Source organism: Monodelphis domestica, chromosome 2 (assembly GCF_027887165.1).
Source record: "Monodelphis domestica isolate mMonDom1 chromosome 2, mMonDom1.pri, whole genome shotgun sequence".
Classification (NCBI taxonomy): Eukaryota; Metazoa; Chordata; class Mammalia; order Didelphimorphia; family Didelphidae; genus Monodelphis; species Monodelphis domestica.
The window spans coordinates 173,149,655-173,167,458 of record NC_077228.1 but is presented as its reverse complement, the minus strand read 5'-3'; the positions used below and the strand labels follow the sequence as shown (position 1 = coordinate 173,167,458).

Genomic DNA, 17,804 nt, shown 5'->3' with positions numbered 1-17,804 from the left:
CAAAAATATTCATAGCTGCGCTCTTTGTGGTGGCCCAAAACTGGAAAATGAGGGGATGCCCATCAATTGGGGAATGGCTGAACAAACTGTGGTATATGTTGGTGATGGAGTACTATTGTGCTATAAGGAATAATAAAGTGGAGAAGTTCCATGGAGACTGGAACAACCTCCAGGAAGTGATGCAGAGCGAGAGGAGCAGAACCAGGAGAACATTGTACACAGAGACTAATACACTGTGGTATAATCGAACGTAATGGACTTCTCCATTAGTGGCGGTGTAATGTCCCTGAACAACTTGCAGGGATCCAGGAGAAAAAAACACCATTCATAAGCAAAGGATAAACTATGGGAGTGGAAACACCGAGAAAAAGCAACTGCCTGAATACAGAGGTTGAGGGGACATGACAGAGGATAGACTCTAAATGAACACTCTAATGCAAATACTATCAACAAAGCAATGGGTTCAAATCAAGAAAACATCTAATGCCCAGTGGACTTACGCGTCGGCTATGGGGGGTGGGGGGGAGGAAAAGAAAATGATCTATGTCTTTAACGAATAATGCTTGGAAATGATCAAATAAAATATATTTAAAAAAAAAATAATTAGTATCTATCTAAAACCAAGGACCAAAAGTATCTGTAATGCAGATAAATTAGAAGTCTTTCCAATAATAACAGGGGTAAAACAAAGGGTAAACCATTATCACCATTACTATTCATTATAGTGCTAGAAATGCTAGTAGTAACACAAGAAAAATAAAGGAATAAGAATAGGAAAAGAAACAAAATTAATGCTTGTTGCAGACAATGATAGTTTACTTAAAGAATCCCAGAGAGTTAAATAAAAAAAATAATCAAAAGAAATACTTATAGTAAAGTTGTAGAATATAAAACAAACCTACATAAATTATCAATATTTTTCTATGTGATAACAAAATTCTGCTGGAAGATGGAGATATTTCATTTAAAATAACTACTGAATATATAAAATACTTGGCAATCTATCTACCAAGACAAGGGAACTATATGAATACAATTATAAAACTCTTTTTAAACCCTGATCTTCCACGTTAAAATACCCTGTACTGGTTCCAAGGCAGAAGAGTGGTTAGGGCTAGGCAATGGAGGTTAAAGATAACTGCCCAGGATCACAGCCAGGAAGAGGCAAAACTTGAACCCAGGACCTCCCGTCTCTAGGTCTGGCTCTCAATCTACTGAGACACAAAACAATCTTTTCATAAATAAAGGTGGATCTAAATAAATGGCAAAATAAATTGCTCATGGGTAGGCTGAACCAATATAATAAAAAATTATAATAGTACCCAAATTAATTTATTCAGTGCCATACCAATTTAAACAACAATAGGATTGATTGCTTTAGTTAGGGAAAAAAATAATAAAATTCATCTGAAGGTCATAATAAAAATAATAAAATTCATCTGAAAAGGTCAAGAATCTCAAGAAAAATCATGAAACAGTAAGTAGGATCTCAAACTATGCCACAATGCAATAATCACTAATATAATATAGTATGCAACTTCATACCTATCAGATTGAGAACTATGATTTAAAAAAAGATAAATAATGGAAATAGCTCTGGGGAAAAAATTTGAAACTATGATCAAAACTATATTCTTTGACCCAATGATACCACTATGGTCTATATCCCAAAGATGTCAAAGAAAGTGGAAAGGGACCCATATGTACAAAAATCTTTCTGGCAGCTCTTTTCATAGTGACAAAAAATTAGAAATTCAACTCACTAAATTATGGTATGAATTATGAATGTGTTATAAGATATTATGAAGGAGATAGCTTCAAAGAAACTTGGAAAGACATATGAATTGCATGTTGGCTATGGAAGCGGGTGGGAGGAGGGGAGAGAAAACATGAATCATTTAACTATGAAAAATTTTTCTTAATTAATCAAATAAAATTAAAAAATAAAAGACATGAATGGTTATAAAATGAAGTAAGCAGAACTAGGAGAACAATCTATAGAATAACAATACTATAAAGAAAAACAATTTTGAAAAGTTTGGGAACTTTGATCAACAGCATAACCAATCATAATTCCAAAAGACTCATGATGAAATCTGCTACTCAACTCCAGATACAAAAGTGATGGGAGAGTTGAGTTTTCATTTTTATTTTGATATGACCAAAGTTTTATTCAGCACATTTGTAATAAATTTTATTTTTCTTGCTTTTTTCCATTGGGGCAGAGAAGGAAGTTGAATATGAATCTGAAAATGAAATAAAATTGAATTTAAAAAACCAATTTAGTACTAGTAAAAAAAATTAAGATGACTATCAGTAGAATAGAACAGGTACACAATACTAGAAAAAGCAAACAATAATAGCCTAATGTTTGAAAAACCCAAAGATCCCAGCTATTGGCATAAGAACTTACATTTCAACAAAAACTGTTGGGAAAATTGGAAAGCAATCTGACAAGCATCTCACATTACATAATAAAAATAAGCTCCAAATGGGCACATGACTTAGATATGAAGAGTAAAATCATGAACAAATTAGAGAAGAAGAAATTATTTGCCAAATCAATGGATAGGGAAAAGAGTACATGAACAAACAAAAGCTAAAGAAGATCATAGGAGGCAAAATGGATAATCTTGATTACATAAAATTTAAAAAGCTTCTGAACAAACAAAACCAATTGCAGTTAAAATGAGAAGCTAAAGGGATAAAAGGGGGGGGGGATCTCTTGTTCTTGTTCTTCTCTGATAAGGCAGCTAGCTAGGAGGCTCAGTGGACAGAGAGCTAAGACTAAAGATGGGATAAACCCTAGGTTTAAATCTGACACTTTCTATGTGACTCTGGCAAGTTACTTCACTCCCATTGCCTAGTCCTTCTGCCTTAGAACCAACCCACAGTATTGATTCTAAGATGGAAGGTAGCAGATTAAAAAAAAAAAGATATATAAGAAATTCATTCAAATTTATAATAGGAGATATTCCCCAATTGATCAATTGCCAGAGGTCATGAACAGGCAATTTTTAGAGGAAGAAATAGAAGAATTCAAAGCCATATTTAAAAGAAAAAAAATTGTTTTAGGCCTCAATCTTAGAGAGGGACAAATTAAAATTCTTGAGGTTCTATCTCACACCCATCAGGAAACAGCAAAGACGATTTTTTAAAAAGGAGAAATTACAAATGTTCAAGGGGTTATGGGAAAACATACATTAGATGAAAGGTAGAGCTGTGAACTGGCTCAACTACTTTGGTAAGCAATTTGGAACTATGTCTGAAAAGTTTTTAAGGTGTGTATACCCTTTAACTCAGGAATACCAATACTAAAGCTATACGCCAAAGAAATAAAAGAAAGAGGAAAAGGATTCTTGCACAAAAATATTTATAGCAATTTTTTTTGTGTGTGTGGAAACAGATTTGGAAACAAAGGTACCTTATCAATTGGGGACTCGCTGAACAAACTATGGGATATGAATGAGACAGAAAAACTTAGGGATGCTAATCAATGAAATGTCTAACCCAGTGAAGGTAAACCTATCTGTGCCAAAAAGGGCACACAGAGCCCTCTCTTTAGGCACACTTGCAGTCACCCGTCAGAGTTTGTTACTAGAAAGTCAGAGGGACTTAGGGCAGAGCTGTTTCCCAGCCCTTCTCCATGTGCCTGAGGATGTTCCTCACTTTCCCTGCCCTTTGCCCAGCAGCCCAATGGGAGCACTTGCTCACTCTCCTGTCTGAGGTAAGGCACTGAGGGGTTCACATGCTACATGAGGGTGCAGTGCATATGGTAGCCTGTTGGGTCTGTGGTGAAGGTGATTACTGTGGTGGGGTTGGAGAGGAGCTAGTTTTGAGGAAAGCAGAGCACTAGGGCCACTTTCTTCTCCCTTTCTACATGTGCCTCTGCCCAGAAGCCCAATGAGAGTGCTTCCTCCCTCTCCTCACTGGGGTAAAAGAAGGTGGAAGCAAGGCTTGGCACTCAGTATTTGGTCTGGGAGGGTGTGGGGCCTGGCATTCCATCTCGAAAAGGTTCACTATCACTGGTCTAACCCATGATGAAATATATTTTTAGATAGGGAAGTAATGCAGAGATCGGATAGAAACACCTCTGAGGTGACATGAGGGTAGGAGGAAATGAAGGTAAATGTTCAATGATTAAAAAAAAAAATTTTTTTTAAAGTCCAGGCAAGAAATGATGAAGCCTTAAACTAAAGAGATGACTATTTTGAGGTGAAGAAGGTAATATATTAAAACAACTGTGTAGACAAAATCAACAAGATATGGCAACTGACTGGTTATGATGGATTGATGCAGAAGAAAGAATCAATGATAATTTCAAGACAACCTTGGCATAAGATTCTAAGTGACTAAAATGATGGTGGTGACCTCCACAGAAACAAACATATTTCTAATGCACAGGGATACTAAGTGAATACACATAGGAGTATAGCAGATCTCCATGGGACTGAATATAGATCAAGAACATAAGAAGGGTTGAACATCCTAAAAATAAATTTGAAATTATGTGAGAAAAGTCATAACATTATTCAACTGTAAAACAGTGTTAAACTGAGGCCCAGGGAAATAAAATATTTTGCCCAAGATAACACAGACTACTGCTTACCTGTCAGAGAATGGATTTGAACCCAGGTCCAGAGCTTAGGAGTGTGAAATTCTTGGATATATTTAGAATACCTCTGCCGCTGATTGGTTTTCACATATTTGGGCAAGAAATATCACCTCTCGGGATGTGGCAAAATTGGAACACTAACAATACACTGATTCAGGTTAATTATGAGGGACTTATGAGAAAGAATGTTATCCACATCTAGAGAAAGAACTGTGAGAGTAGAAATACAGAAGAAAAACATATAATTGATCACATGATTCAATGGGGATATGATTGGGGATGGAGAGTCTAAATGATCACTCTATTGCAAATAATAATAAGGAAATAGGTTTTGATCAATGAAAAATGTAAAACCCAGTGGAATTGCTTGTTGGCGGTGGGAGGAGGGGAAGGAAAGGACAGGAATCATGTAACCATGGGAAAATATTCTAAATTTTAAAAACTTAAAAAAAAAGAGAGATATCACTTCTCTGGTCCTAACTTCCTCAGTAAATTATGGAAGCTAAATCGAATCATCCTGTAAGGTCTCTACTTCCTTCAATATTCTATGTCTACTACAGAGGTATCAAACTCCCCTGGGCAAAACTCCAGGGTTCTTCCTGAATCAGATTAAAATGTAATTAGGAAATGTTTAACAAAATAAAAACACACACACACACACACACACACACACACATAGCATTAAGACATGGAAAAGAAACTGTGAAAGAAGTATAATATTTTCAAAAAGAACTAAATATTTATAGCATAATTTTTTGTAGTGATGAAAAAAGCAAACAAAATTATAACCCCAAAGCTAAGAAGTAGCTACATGAATTGTAGTATATAAATTAAAGGGAGTAATGTTGGGCCATAAGTCAGTTAGCTTGAAAAGACAGTAGATGAAATGAAGGGGATGTTTTAGAGACTAAGGAGATTTGGGCATAACTGTAAGTGGCAAAGAAGCCAGTCACCATTCATGAAAAATTCATCATCCTCGTGAAGAAGTAGAAACAAAGTAGATGTCCATCAACTGGGGAACAGTAAAGCAAACTGTGGTACATGATTGTAATGGAATATTACTATGCTATAAAAAAATGTTGACTATGATGAATATAGAGAAATATGAGGAAAAAAGAGCCACATAAACTGATATAGAACTAAGTCAAACCAAGAAAATTATAAACATATTGACTAATACAGTGTAAATGAAAACAACCACACAAAAAAATCAAAAGTGAATGTTGCAAAATTATAAAGAATAAGCTTGAAATATTAGAAGGGGGCAGCTGGGTGGCTTCGTGGATTGAGAGCCAGGCCTAGAAATGGAAGGTTCTGGGTTCAAATCCAAATCTGAACTCAGACATTTTCTAGCTGTGTGACCCTGGACAAGTCACTTAACCCCCATTGCCTAGTCCTTACCACTCTTCTGTCTTAGAACCAAAACACAATATTGACTCTAAGATGGAAGGTAAGGTTTAACAAAAGAAAAAGAAAAAGAAAGAAATGTTAGAAGAAGAGATAAAAAGATGTTCCAGACCATCCATTTTTGGAGGTGTGAAGTTCAAAATTGTTGCATGCAGCCCATATTTTTGGACTTTTTCAATGTATTGGGGAGTTGTGATTTTTTTTTTCTCTTGCTTTTTTGTATTTAAAACATATCATTTGTTATACTGAATGATTTTTTGGGAGGTAGAAAGGAAAGGAAGAAGAATATTAGGGAAAACTACAATGATATATATATATATATATATATATATATATATAAGCAATAAAAACTTATTTTAAAAATCTACTGGAGATTATATTTAAGAACCCAAAATTCACTTCCACATCGCTCTCACTGACTGGACAAGGACCTTGGTGAAGAATGGTAATATAGATACACTAGGGCTCAATTTTTTGTGTCAACAACTCAACTCTTTTGGTAGTCTCATGAAGTCTATGGAACCATCCAAAAATGTTTTTAAGAGCATAAAACACATGGAAATAAAAAAAAGGAAACTAATGATGTGGAAACATCAAAATATGTACTGCTAATACTACAGCAGTTTGTTGTCTACATTCATAATTGAAGGAAATGCTAGACTTCAATTAGAGGTTAGTGAAAATAAAGATTATTTTTTCCCCATTCAAATTCACTGACTTTCTGAAATCTATACACAAACCAAAGGTTAAGAACCTCTATCCTTAAAAAAGGGGGAAGGGGGGAAGAACCCTGGCTCTTAATAGGGAATAGGGAAATCAGTTAGTACTGAGTTTACTGGGGAAACAAAATGACATTGCCTGAGATGTTATAGGAGGACTCAAGATTCTGAGAATCTACAATGAACTCCACCACTGACTCAATTTGCTTGATTTGTCTGCTCTCATCTAGGTGAGTTTGGATGGCAGAATGGAGATGGGAACAGGGTACTACTGATGTCTACGAAGATCGAACTACATAGATGGCCTTCTTCAAAACCAACTGTCTGGGTTAAGAGTATAGAGACAAAATGTATTTGTCCAACTATAGGAAGCAGGTTCTCCTTAAAATATTTGCAAGGGAAGTAGTGTGTACTAGCTGTCCCAGACCTGCAAAGAAAGGATGGATTTATACAAAATGACTGCTGCAAATTGTTAATCATATGGACCTCTGGTATAGTACATGTATGAATGCACAAGACATATAGTCTCTGCCTTCTATTCTTAGCATCTAATGAGGGAAACAGGAGACAAGCTATAATTGGTGGGAAGAACATTGTCTCTAATAGCAAGAATATGTTGAGATTTTCCTATAATTCACACTTGCTCTCAAAAGATTATGCCATTTCCTTAGAAAAGTGGAGGAACCTATCCTCTCCTAAGGGACTTTTAAGAGGGAAATGTCACCCTGGGTAAGTCACTTAACCCCCATTGCCTAGTCTTTAATATTCTTCTGATTTAGAACCAATACACAGAATTGATTCTAAGACATAAGTGTAAGAATTTGTGTTTTGTTTTGTTTTTAATTTAAAAAAGGGAAGGTTTGACAAATTATTCTTCCTTTGGATCTTAACAACAGAGAGCAAGCCATAGGTTGGGAGGGGCTTATTATATTCTTTTCAAAGTGCTTTATGTCAGAACATTATTAAAAGCAACAAAGCTCTAGAAGTCAAGAGCTTGAAACAGTAGTCCATTTAAATGTATGATATTTCCCCAATACTCACATATGCATTTCATGCACATTATAATTCGGAAGTCTCAGACACCTGTTATAACTCCACTTCTAGGATAAAACCCTTTACCAAGAAACATATTCACTAGACTGTGGTAGGAACAACTGGAAGGTAGAATGCTGCCTTGAGACACCAGGAAATGGAAACAAACTACATGAAAATAGTCTGGTAGATAACTAGTATATCTGGTACTTTAAGGGAGCAGAGACTAGATGGTGGCTAGGGAAGTTGAGGGGAATCTTCTACCACTGAAAAAGCCTAGCTGTCTGGCATCAGAAAAATATCTTCAAAACTGCATAGTGGAACTCTGCCAGAAAGAATACACATAGCTCAGGCCACTGAACTGAATGAGGACATGTTTTAGAAGAAAGCCTATTATGGGAATAGATAATTCAGTGGGAGCCTAATTAAGATTTTCATTCCACAGAGTCAAATATTCTAATGAAGTTTTCACAAATAACAGATATTCTAGTGGTTACCAATATATCTATCTAAATAATTCCTACCTTAGTCATATATCTAATGTATAATAAGTTATCATTTTAGAGAACTTTACAGTTTGCAAAGTTCAAATATCTCATTTGATCCAACAATAACCTTGCCAGGTAGGTGCTTATTATCCTCATTTGGTTGTTCAGTTGTTTCAGCTGTGCCCAACTCTTTGGGACTCCATTTGGAGTTTTCTTGGCAGAAATACTGGAGTGGTTTGCCATTTCCTTCTCCAGCTCATTTTACAGATAAGGAAACTAATGCAGATAGAAGTTAAGTGATTTATGCTCAGATCATACAGCTAATAAGTGTCTCAAGCTGGGTTTCACTTCAGGTCTTTGAGAGAGAGAGAATAAAAATTGGCTTGCAAAAAAATAAAAATAAAAAAATAATTGGCTTGCAGAAGCACTGCTGATGGCAAGAGAACCTGATTATAATAGCATAGAAACTGTTCTTGTATCTTACCTATTCCTTTCCCTGCACTGCCCCCTTCAACACCTTGCCCTTCCCTCTTGCCCCACTCAAATCCCTAAAATTGTTGACAGCATGTGGTCCTAGACAAAGACAACGGTCTCATCCAACATATTTTCAACCTACTCTAATCCAAACCGGATGATTGGGCCTCCTTTCCTGATACCTAATGCTTTATTTCCTACCATCCCCTCTCCACCTCTATCATCACTCCCAGAAACTAACTTTGTACTTCCCAAGGAAGTAACCTCTCCATTTCACTTCCCTAAAGGAACTTACACACCCCAAACTAAAAAACAAATCCTCTAAAATATTGGCAAAGTCTTTTAAGAGAAAACGGCTACAAAACAGTTTTCATTTCAGACTACACAAAGTGCAATCAATTCTAACTGCAACTTCTGAAGGGATCACATTTCAGAGGCTGCTTCCATAGAGCTCCAGAAGTGGCAACATTAAGAGTCCAGAAATGAGTTGGTGATTATGGAGTAAAAAAAGGAGGGCTGGAGTGGACAAATTGGTTGCATATCAGATTAATGACTTGTCCATCAGAGAAATGTAAATACATAGTATCAAGGTGAAGAAACCACCTTGTCCCTTACAAGGACAGACAGAGGAGGAGCTAATATGATCTCAAGGTATTTGTTTCCTGATTCAACTGACCAAATCAGGTAAAAGGAAAGAAAAAATAAGCAGGTCAGAGTTTGTTGTTGTTTTAAATAAACCTAATACCTATGGGAGGCACTGACAAGTCACTGCCTCTATCTCCAGAGCTACCTTAACCCTTCCCAGACTTGTAGAAAAAATGAGGTAGGGTAACAGCTGGGTGGCTCAGTGGATTAGGAGACAGGAGGTCCTAGGTTTGAATCTGGCTTCAGACACTTCCTAGATATGAGACCCTGAGCAAGTCACTTAACCCCCAACCTAGCCCTTACCATTCTTCTGCCTTGGAACCAAAACACAGTATTGATTTTAAGACGGAAGGTAAGGGTTTATTTTTTTTTAAAGGAGGTAGGGTCTGGATTGGATACAAATCACTTTGATCTACCTCTTTTTTTAAACAGTTCTTTTCCCTGCCCAAATTAAAAATGAAAAACTAATGTAGGAGACTATATAGCAGGCACTTTTATTTGGGGTTCTAAGTTTCATAAATAAACATTTCATCTTCTAGAGTAGAAGTGCCCCATAACTTTCATTCTTGCTGTTTCCAATGACTAGCCAGGCTTCTTAGCAGGGGGTTTCTTTTGTGTGGTGCTGTTTCCTCCCTAATCCTGAGGCAAAATGTCCTCAATTCAGTCTCTATCATCCCTATCTCTCTCAGGGTAGTCAGATCTCGGAAATTCCATATCCTGTTTCAGTGTGTGGGAATGTACATGCTTAAGCTACCCCAACGGAGAAAGTCATCAGAGACATATACTTAGGCAATTAACATCAGTCTACCACTCAGCCTAGAATGGTGTATATAACTGATTCATAATAATAGGAATATAGCAAGGCAGCAAAATAATGCCAAAAAAGAATCTTAGTATCCACAAGACCTATTAAAAGATAGGTGCTGGATCAGTTAACATGACAGCAAAGTAAAGTAATAAATATTGGAGAGGATGTGGCAAAATAGGGATATTAATGCATTGCTGGTGGAGTTGTGAATTGATGCAACCATTCTGGATGGCAATTGGTAACAATGTCCAAAGGGCTTTAAAAGACAGTCTGCCCTTTGATCCAGCCATACCATTGTTGGGTTTATACCCCAAAGACAATAAGGGTAAAGGCTTGTACAAAAATATTTATAACCACGCTCTTTGTGGTGGCAAAAAACTGGAAAATGAGGGGATGCCCTTCGATTGGGGAATGGCTGAACAAATTGTGGTATCTGTTGGTGATGGAATACTATTGTGCTGAAAGGAAAGATGAACTGGAGGAATTCCACGTGGACAGGATGGAACAACCTCCAGGAATTGGTGCAGAGTGAAAGGATCAGAACCAGGAGAACAATGTATACAGAGACTGATACATTATGGCACAACTGAATGTAATGGACTTCTCTACTAGCAGCAATGCAATGATCCAGGGCAATTCTGAGGGACTTATGAGAAAGAACACTATCCACATCCAGAGGAAGAACTGTGGGGGTAAAAACACAGAAGAAAAAGAACTGCTTGATCACATGGGTTGATGGGGATATGATTTGGGGATGTAGACTCTAAACAATCACCCCAGTGGAAATGTCAATAATATGGAAATAGGTCTTGATCAATGACACATGAAAAACCTGGTACAATTGCTCTTTGACTATGGGAGGGGAGTTGGGAGAAGGGGAGGGAAAGAACATGAATCATGTAACCATGGAAAAATTTTCTTAATAAAATAAAAAAGATAGGTGCTGAAGGAGCAGCTAGGTAGCATAGTGGATAGCACAGGCCTTAAGTTGGGAGGACCTCAGTGCAACTATGGTCTCCAATATTTTCTAGCTGTGTGTCCCTGCACAAGTCACTTAACTCCAATTACCTAGCCCTTGTCACTCTTCTGTCTTAGAATTGATACTAAAAAAGGAACAGTTTAAAAAACAATAGGTTCTGAAAAAGAATAGGCTTTTAGCTGGTTCTCCTCTACTTCTAGTTGTTCTACACAGAGTTGCTAAAATGTTTAAAGGTTCTATAGTGGATCACTACTGCCTGTTAAATGTCAACTGTAAATGCGGCCTGGCCTTCAAAACTCTTCCATCTCCAGAATTTCATTTGTTATCATCTACATGGCAAACTAATCTGTTCCCTATCTTCTATATACAACTTTCCTGTTCTCCTTTCCTTCTTTATACATGTTGTCATCTTTCTACTATTCATATCCCTCCCTCCAAATCCCTACACTTCTCTACCAATTCATGTCCCTGGCTTCTAAAATTCAACTTCATATATCTGTTCATTTTCCTTTTAAGGTCATTCTATGTTGTTACTCTATGTTTTTTTCTTTCCACGTAGACTGCCACTTACTTCACAACACTAATGTACTTGCTTTTTTTGTACCTATCTATAGACACCTAAATGGTCCAGAGTGACTGGAGTTAGGAAAACCTCAGTTCAAATCCAGTCTCAGACACTTAATAGCTGAATAATCCTGAGCAAATTATTTAACCTCCATTTGCTTTAATCCATCGGAAAAAGAAATGGCAAACTACTCTAGCATCTTTGCCCAAAAACTCCTTACAGTATGATCCACAGGGTCACAAAGATACAACTGACCAACAGTAATAGTTCACACACAGAAATATGCATAAGGGATACACTTAAATATTATAATGATGAAACTTCACAGTTTATAGGAATTATCCGCTAATATACCAAAAATTGTATTCCTATTTTCACTATTCAGCAGTCTTATTCCCCAGAAACCCAAGCACCTCAGACAGATAAATTCCTCTGATTCATTTTAACCCAGGCTACTTTTGAAGTAACTAAAGTACAGTGGAAAAAGCATAAAATATTAAAAGTTTTCAGAAGAATCTCAGATTACAAATGACCATATAACGTCGCAAAATTACTAAAAATAAGAAAAATGCATTTTTTTTTTTAAATCCTGAATTTCACCTTACATCCTAGGGTGACAAAAAAGGGTAAATGATGATGGAAGGGCAGAGGAACTACAAGAATACTAATATGCTTTTGGTAGATCTGTGACTTAAGTCCATTTGTTTTAGATACCAATCTGGAAATAGAAAAGTGACTAATTACCATATCCTATGATCCAATAATCCTATTATTAACAAATATACCTCAAGTTAGTCAAAGATAGTAACAAAAAACTGATATACACCAAAACATTCATTGCAACACTTTCTGTGGCAACAATGAACTAGAAACAAAGTAAGTATCCAGTGATTGAAGGCGAATGGATGAAAACACTATGGCATATGGAATGGAATGCTATTGTGAAGTAAGAAACGATGAATATGAGAATATCAAAGAAATGTGGAAAGACATATGAAATAACACCAAGTCAAATAAAGAGAACCAAAAGTAAATATGCATTTACTACAATGTAATGATTAAAGTCAATGAAATTCTGAATAACCAGAAAACCAGTAGAAGGTTCAGAAAATGAAACATGTTTTTGCTTTTCTTTATCACAAGAAAGGGTTCCATAGAAGTTGGGGGAAGGAAGTCCTCATCTCCCCCAAGAATCATAGTGATGTAAAGATAACAGACACCAATAAAATGTTTGGCTGAAAAAACAAAAAGAAAATAAAACTGACTTCTAGATTTCAAAAATCCATCACCTTAGAGGTCTTCCCAATACTAACAACTCACATTTATTCAGCACTTTTAAGGATTACAAACTTGGTCTTCAGGTCCTTAACAGACCAATCTATCCTACAAGTTGAAAAATCAAAAGCAAAAAGCAAGTAGTCAGCACATACTGAGATCAGCTCAGGGAAATTATAAGGAAAACACTGAAAATGCAAAACAAGCTCAAGAAGTAAGTCCATTTGTTGCTTTAATTAGAGACAGGATGATACAGTGGGAAATGGTACTGGATTTAGAATTGAAGAACTTGAATTCAAATTCCAGCTCTGATATTTGTATTACCTGTGAGACTGTTGAGCATTTAACCTCTACTGGCATGCATTTACAATCTGAGAATTTATAATTTTTGTTTTCTAAGACCAAGACTGTGAAGGCAATGGTTCTAAACAAAAATAAAAATGAATGGGCACAAAATCTACTGCTCTGTATTTGCCCTTCTATCATTTTTTCCTCTTTGCCTTTAGTGAATCCAATACAACAAATTCTTTGGTCATATTTCCCATATAGTTAATCAATGTCAGGCAGACCAGTCTTGCCTTAAGCCACCTATTGACACAAACCAGACTATAATATCCCAGACTTTGAGCTGGAAGGAACCTTGAAAGGAAATGTGAGAAATCAAATGATTTGCTCAAGGTCATGCCATAATAGGGATTTGAACTGAAGTCCTCTGACTCCAAATTCAGCCCTCTTTCAAAAGATCACTGTAATGCTGAGAATAGAAGCACTTTCCAAAGTTAAAATTCCTCTCCCTTTTTATCATTATCAAGGTATCCTGACAACCTAATACATGGATTCAGAAATCATGGTAGATCTAGATGACTTCTTGGATTCCTTTCCAATTCTGAGATTATTTAGTAGTCTAAGTGGCAGAAAAGATGGTCCCCCTCCCTCATGTATAGCAAAAATATCTGATAGATACAAAAGCCATATCTCTCAATTATTATTTTAAACAGGTGATATTGGAACAAGGTTAAGGAGAACAAAAAGATGATTCCATTTGTTCTTGAAAATTTTTCTTGAATAAAAGTCAGAATCCAAAAGGATCTTGTCAGGGTAGAGTTCTTAACGTTTTTTGTGTTATGGGAGTCCAGTGAAGCCTATGGACCTAGGTTTACTATTTCTAAATGTATAAAATACATTTGATTACAAAGAAAACTAATTATACTAAAATACAGCTTAAAAAAAAGATAACAGATCCCAAGTAAAGAACCCTTGGCCAGACAAATTTGAAGGACTTCTGACAAAGAATACTATCTATTCTGACAAAGAATGCTATCTACTTCCAAAGAAAGAACTGTTGGAGTCAGATGCAGATCAAAACATACTATTTTTTCACATTAGTTTGTTTATGGTTTTATTTGGGGAGTTTGGTTTATGACTGACATGGAAGTATGTTTTGCATGACAATACAACCCAGATAATTTTTATCTTATAATTTTGGAAAATATATGTTGAAAATTATTACTCCATGTAACTGGAAAATAAAATATCTTTCAATAAGGAAAAAAAAGGGCATAAAATTTAAAGAAGTCCACCATCTGATTCAGTATTTGCATGACCAACAATATTGCTGATAAATTAGACTTACTATTGTATCCTTCTAACCCCAAAGAAAGAACCCCTAGCTAGAATACTGGACTATTAAGACAACATTCAAAGAGGCAGCTAGCTAATTGACTTAGTGGACTGAGAACCAAGCCTAGAAACAGAAAGAATTGGGTTCAAATCTAATCATAGACACTTTCTACCTGTGTGAGACTGGTAAGTCACTTAACCCCCACTGCCTACCCCTGTGTTGGCGAACCTATGGCATGCATTCTGAAGGGGGCTGCTCCCTTCCCCTTCTCCATTTGGACCTGAGGACATTTCTCACATCACCCACTTCTCTGTCCAGCTGCCCAATGGGAGTGCTTCTCCCTCCACTGTCAGGGTAAGGTGGAGGGGGTTCACATGCAGCTTGAGGATTGTAGTGTGAGTAAGCACTCAGACTCTAAAAAAGCTTGCCATCACTGACTGAGCCCTTACTGCTCTTCTGCCTTGGAACCAATACACAGCATTGATTCTAAGACAAAAAAATAAGGGTTAAAAAAATGACATTCAAAAGGGATAAATATAAAATTTTGCAAATATGACAATTTAGGCTTGATGTCAGGAAAAACTTCCTGACAACCAAAGCTGTCCAAAAATGGAAAGATCTGCCTTAAAAAGTGTTGGATTACTCTTCCTTGGAAGTCTTCAAGAAGAGTTTGGCTAGATGACTACTTGTTGGGTGTATTATAATGGGAATTCTTTTGTTTATGAATCAGAGTAGAAGGCCTCTTGAGGTCTCTTCTGATTTTTAAATTCTGTGATTATCTATATATTTCACATATAGCATATAAGGAGTAATTTAAATAATTAAGTAAAGAATCCATGAAAAGAAAGCTGTCTTTACTCATGTCTCTGATTAAAATAACCTATCACCTAAAACTATAGCTGGTTAAAAATAGGAATAGAACAAAAATCAAAATCAATTTTTTTAATATGAACTTGTTCCTCTGAAGCCACTAGTCTACAATAAAATCAGCATGTGGGAAGAACGCTAAACTAAAAAAACTGGAAAGGATGAAATAAGCATCTCTTCTGTTCCATTTACACTGAAAACACAACAACATAAATAGTAAAATTTGATTCAACATGCCACATACAAAATGGCTGGCTCCCACTGAAAGCATTTCCATGCAATACTATAAAAGGATAATATCAACCCAAAAAGGTAATTATGGCTTCGAATAGCTAGGGAGTACCACTGCAGATCTATATGAATACTAAACTATCCAGATTCAGCTACCTAACTCTGACAGAGATTTTTCTACTGGTTGATTGCCTGCTAGATTAAGGTATGGAATCCAAGTGACTGGGAAACAATTTTAATTCATTTGTAAAGGTTAACTTGGAAGAGTGGGCTTCTGCCACACAGGAATGGGAAACAAGTTCAGGCAGCTTGAGAAGGCCTGTAGCTCTGGCAGATCCAATTCTATAATCTTTAAAGAAAGTGTAACTCCAAATGCATTCTCCAACAAAAGGAAATATTTGGAGCAACTTCCCCTCTAACACTGAAGTAAAAATCAAATACATTTACAAAAGGTTGTTTAAACCAACACTGCTCTTCCTATATTCCTAGCTAGTGAAGAAAGAAGACTTAAAAATGTACAAGTTTCAGGTCCAAAAAACCCCTAAAACCAAGTTCCCCTATAGCTCCCTCTATACTACTGCCCAATATAAATCCAATTCATTTCAGTACACTCCCATTGATGGTTGTTTCCCCACTCCCAACCCCATAAAAATGAGTGCTATGGCTCTGAATGATCAGATCCAAATAAAAATGAGTACTCACATAAAGCCAACTGTAAAGTTACGACCCCTTTATTCATTAACACGCTTTAATTCTCATTTCCACCCGACAAACTCCACATATATCCATCTAGGAAATAAAGAGAAGTGAAGAAAAAAGGCATCATGGTAAATTGGGTAGAATTATAACTTCCAAATGAATGTGATAGGATGCTGGCACAAAACAACTCTTAAACATGGTGGAACAGAAAATGCTTCCAGTGCTCTGAGGACATGCATGATCAGCCCAACAAAAATCCCAAAATATAGCAGATCCAATGTCTGGAAGCTCAGAACAACCTCTGAATCTATCTATCTATCTATCTTTCTTTCTCTCTTTCTTTCTTTCTTTCTCTCTTTCTTTCTTTCTCTCTTTCTTTCTCTCTTTCTCTCTTTCTCTCTTTCTCTCTTTCTCTCTTTCTCTCTTTCTCTCTTTCTCTCTTTCTTTCTTTCTTTCTTTCTTTCTTTCTTTCTTTCTTTCTTTCTTTCTTTCTTTCTTTCTTTCTTTCTTTCTTTCCATGTGTTATTTGAATTTCCTTTTGTACAAATCTAACTCTGTAGAGCAGATGGCATAGGGAAAAAAAATGCAATTCTATATATCCATACGGAGAGAACAAAAAGGGAGGGAGGGTAGAGAACAACTATAGATGCTATTTGCTCTATTATCTGGTATTTTGCTTCTCTCCTTTAGTTTTTTTCTTCCTGTCTGGACAATGCTGAATTATTAGAAACAGTTTGCTATTAAAATAATAAAAAGCCTACTTAATGAATTACAGCTGTTAAATCCAGGGAGGCTTTCTCCTTAGGGCAATGCCTTTTTTTTCAGAGCACATATACCTCTGAATACAACAGGAAGAAGAGACTCACAAGCCATGCTGCCTGCACCCTCCCACCCCAGTCCCTGTCCCCACCCCATCCCAAAGGATAACTTCCACTGGGAACATGACCATTACCACCCAGTCACAGAAGCCACATTCAAGGCTACTTGCACTTAAACAGACATTTTTTTTAAAAGAAGGGATGGGAAGGAGGGGGTACAGAAAGTGTTTTTCTTGATCCAAGCCTCCTCCTTCCCCCCATAACCATCAGCCCAAGCAGGCAGGGATGACGCAGGCTTCCTTATATAATAGCCCGTGATTTCCTAGACTGCAGGCCTTTCCCTTTGTGCTCTGTATACACTTACACACGCGCATACACATCATTTAGCAGCCCCTGGCATCATGCCAGCACTCACCCTCGTCAGCTGGTTGACTCCATTCACAGAGAGGGGTTGGAGCTGACATAGAAAGAAAAGGGGGGGGGGGAGAGGATGAGGGGGAGCTAAAACCCATTATTGCTAGAAACAAAAGAAATATATATATATATATATACACATATATG

At 36.5% G+C, this 17,804-nt stretch overlaps 1 protein-coding gene across 10 annotated transcripts in view; it reads right to left on the bottom strand.

Annotated features, from left to right (window-relative positions):
* Positions 1 to 17,804, bottom strand: part of GATAD2B (GATA zinc finger domain containing 2B) — a 102,173-nt gene that overhangs the window by 51,222 nt on the left and 33,147 nt on the right. For 5 of the 10 annotated variants that reach the window (XM_001365285.4, XM_056816419.1, XM_056816421.1 and 2 more), the window contains one exon: positions 16,429 to 16,515. The exons of 3 other annotated variants lie outside the window; for them this stretch is intronic. In XM_001365285.4, coding sequence (XP_001365322.2) covers positions 16,429 to 16,430 — 2 coding nt within the window. In that variant the 5' untranslated portion in view covers positions 16,431 to 16,515. Of the gene's footprint in view, positions 1 to 16,428; positions 16,516 to 17,658; positions 17,701 to 17,804 lie in introns of all 10 variants that reach the window. 2 more of the 10 variants (XM_056816418.1, XM_056816420.1) reach the window with 1 other exon arrangement.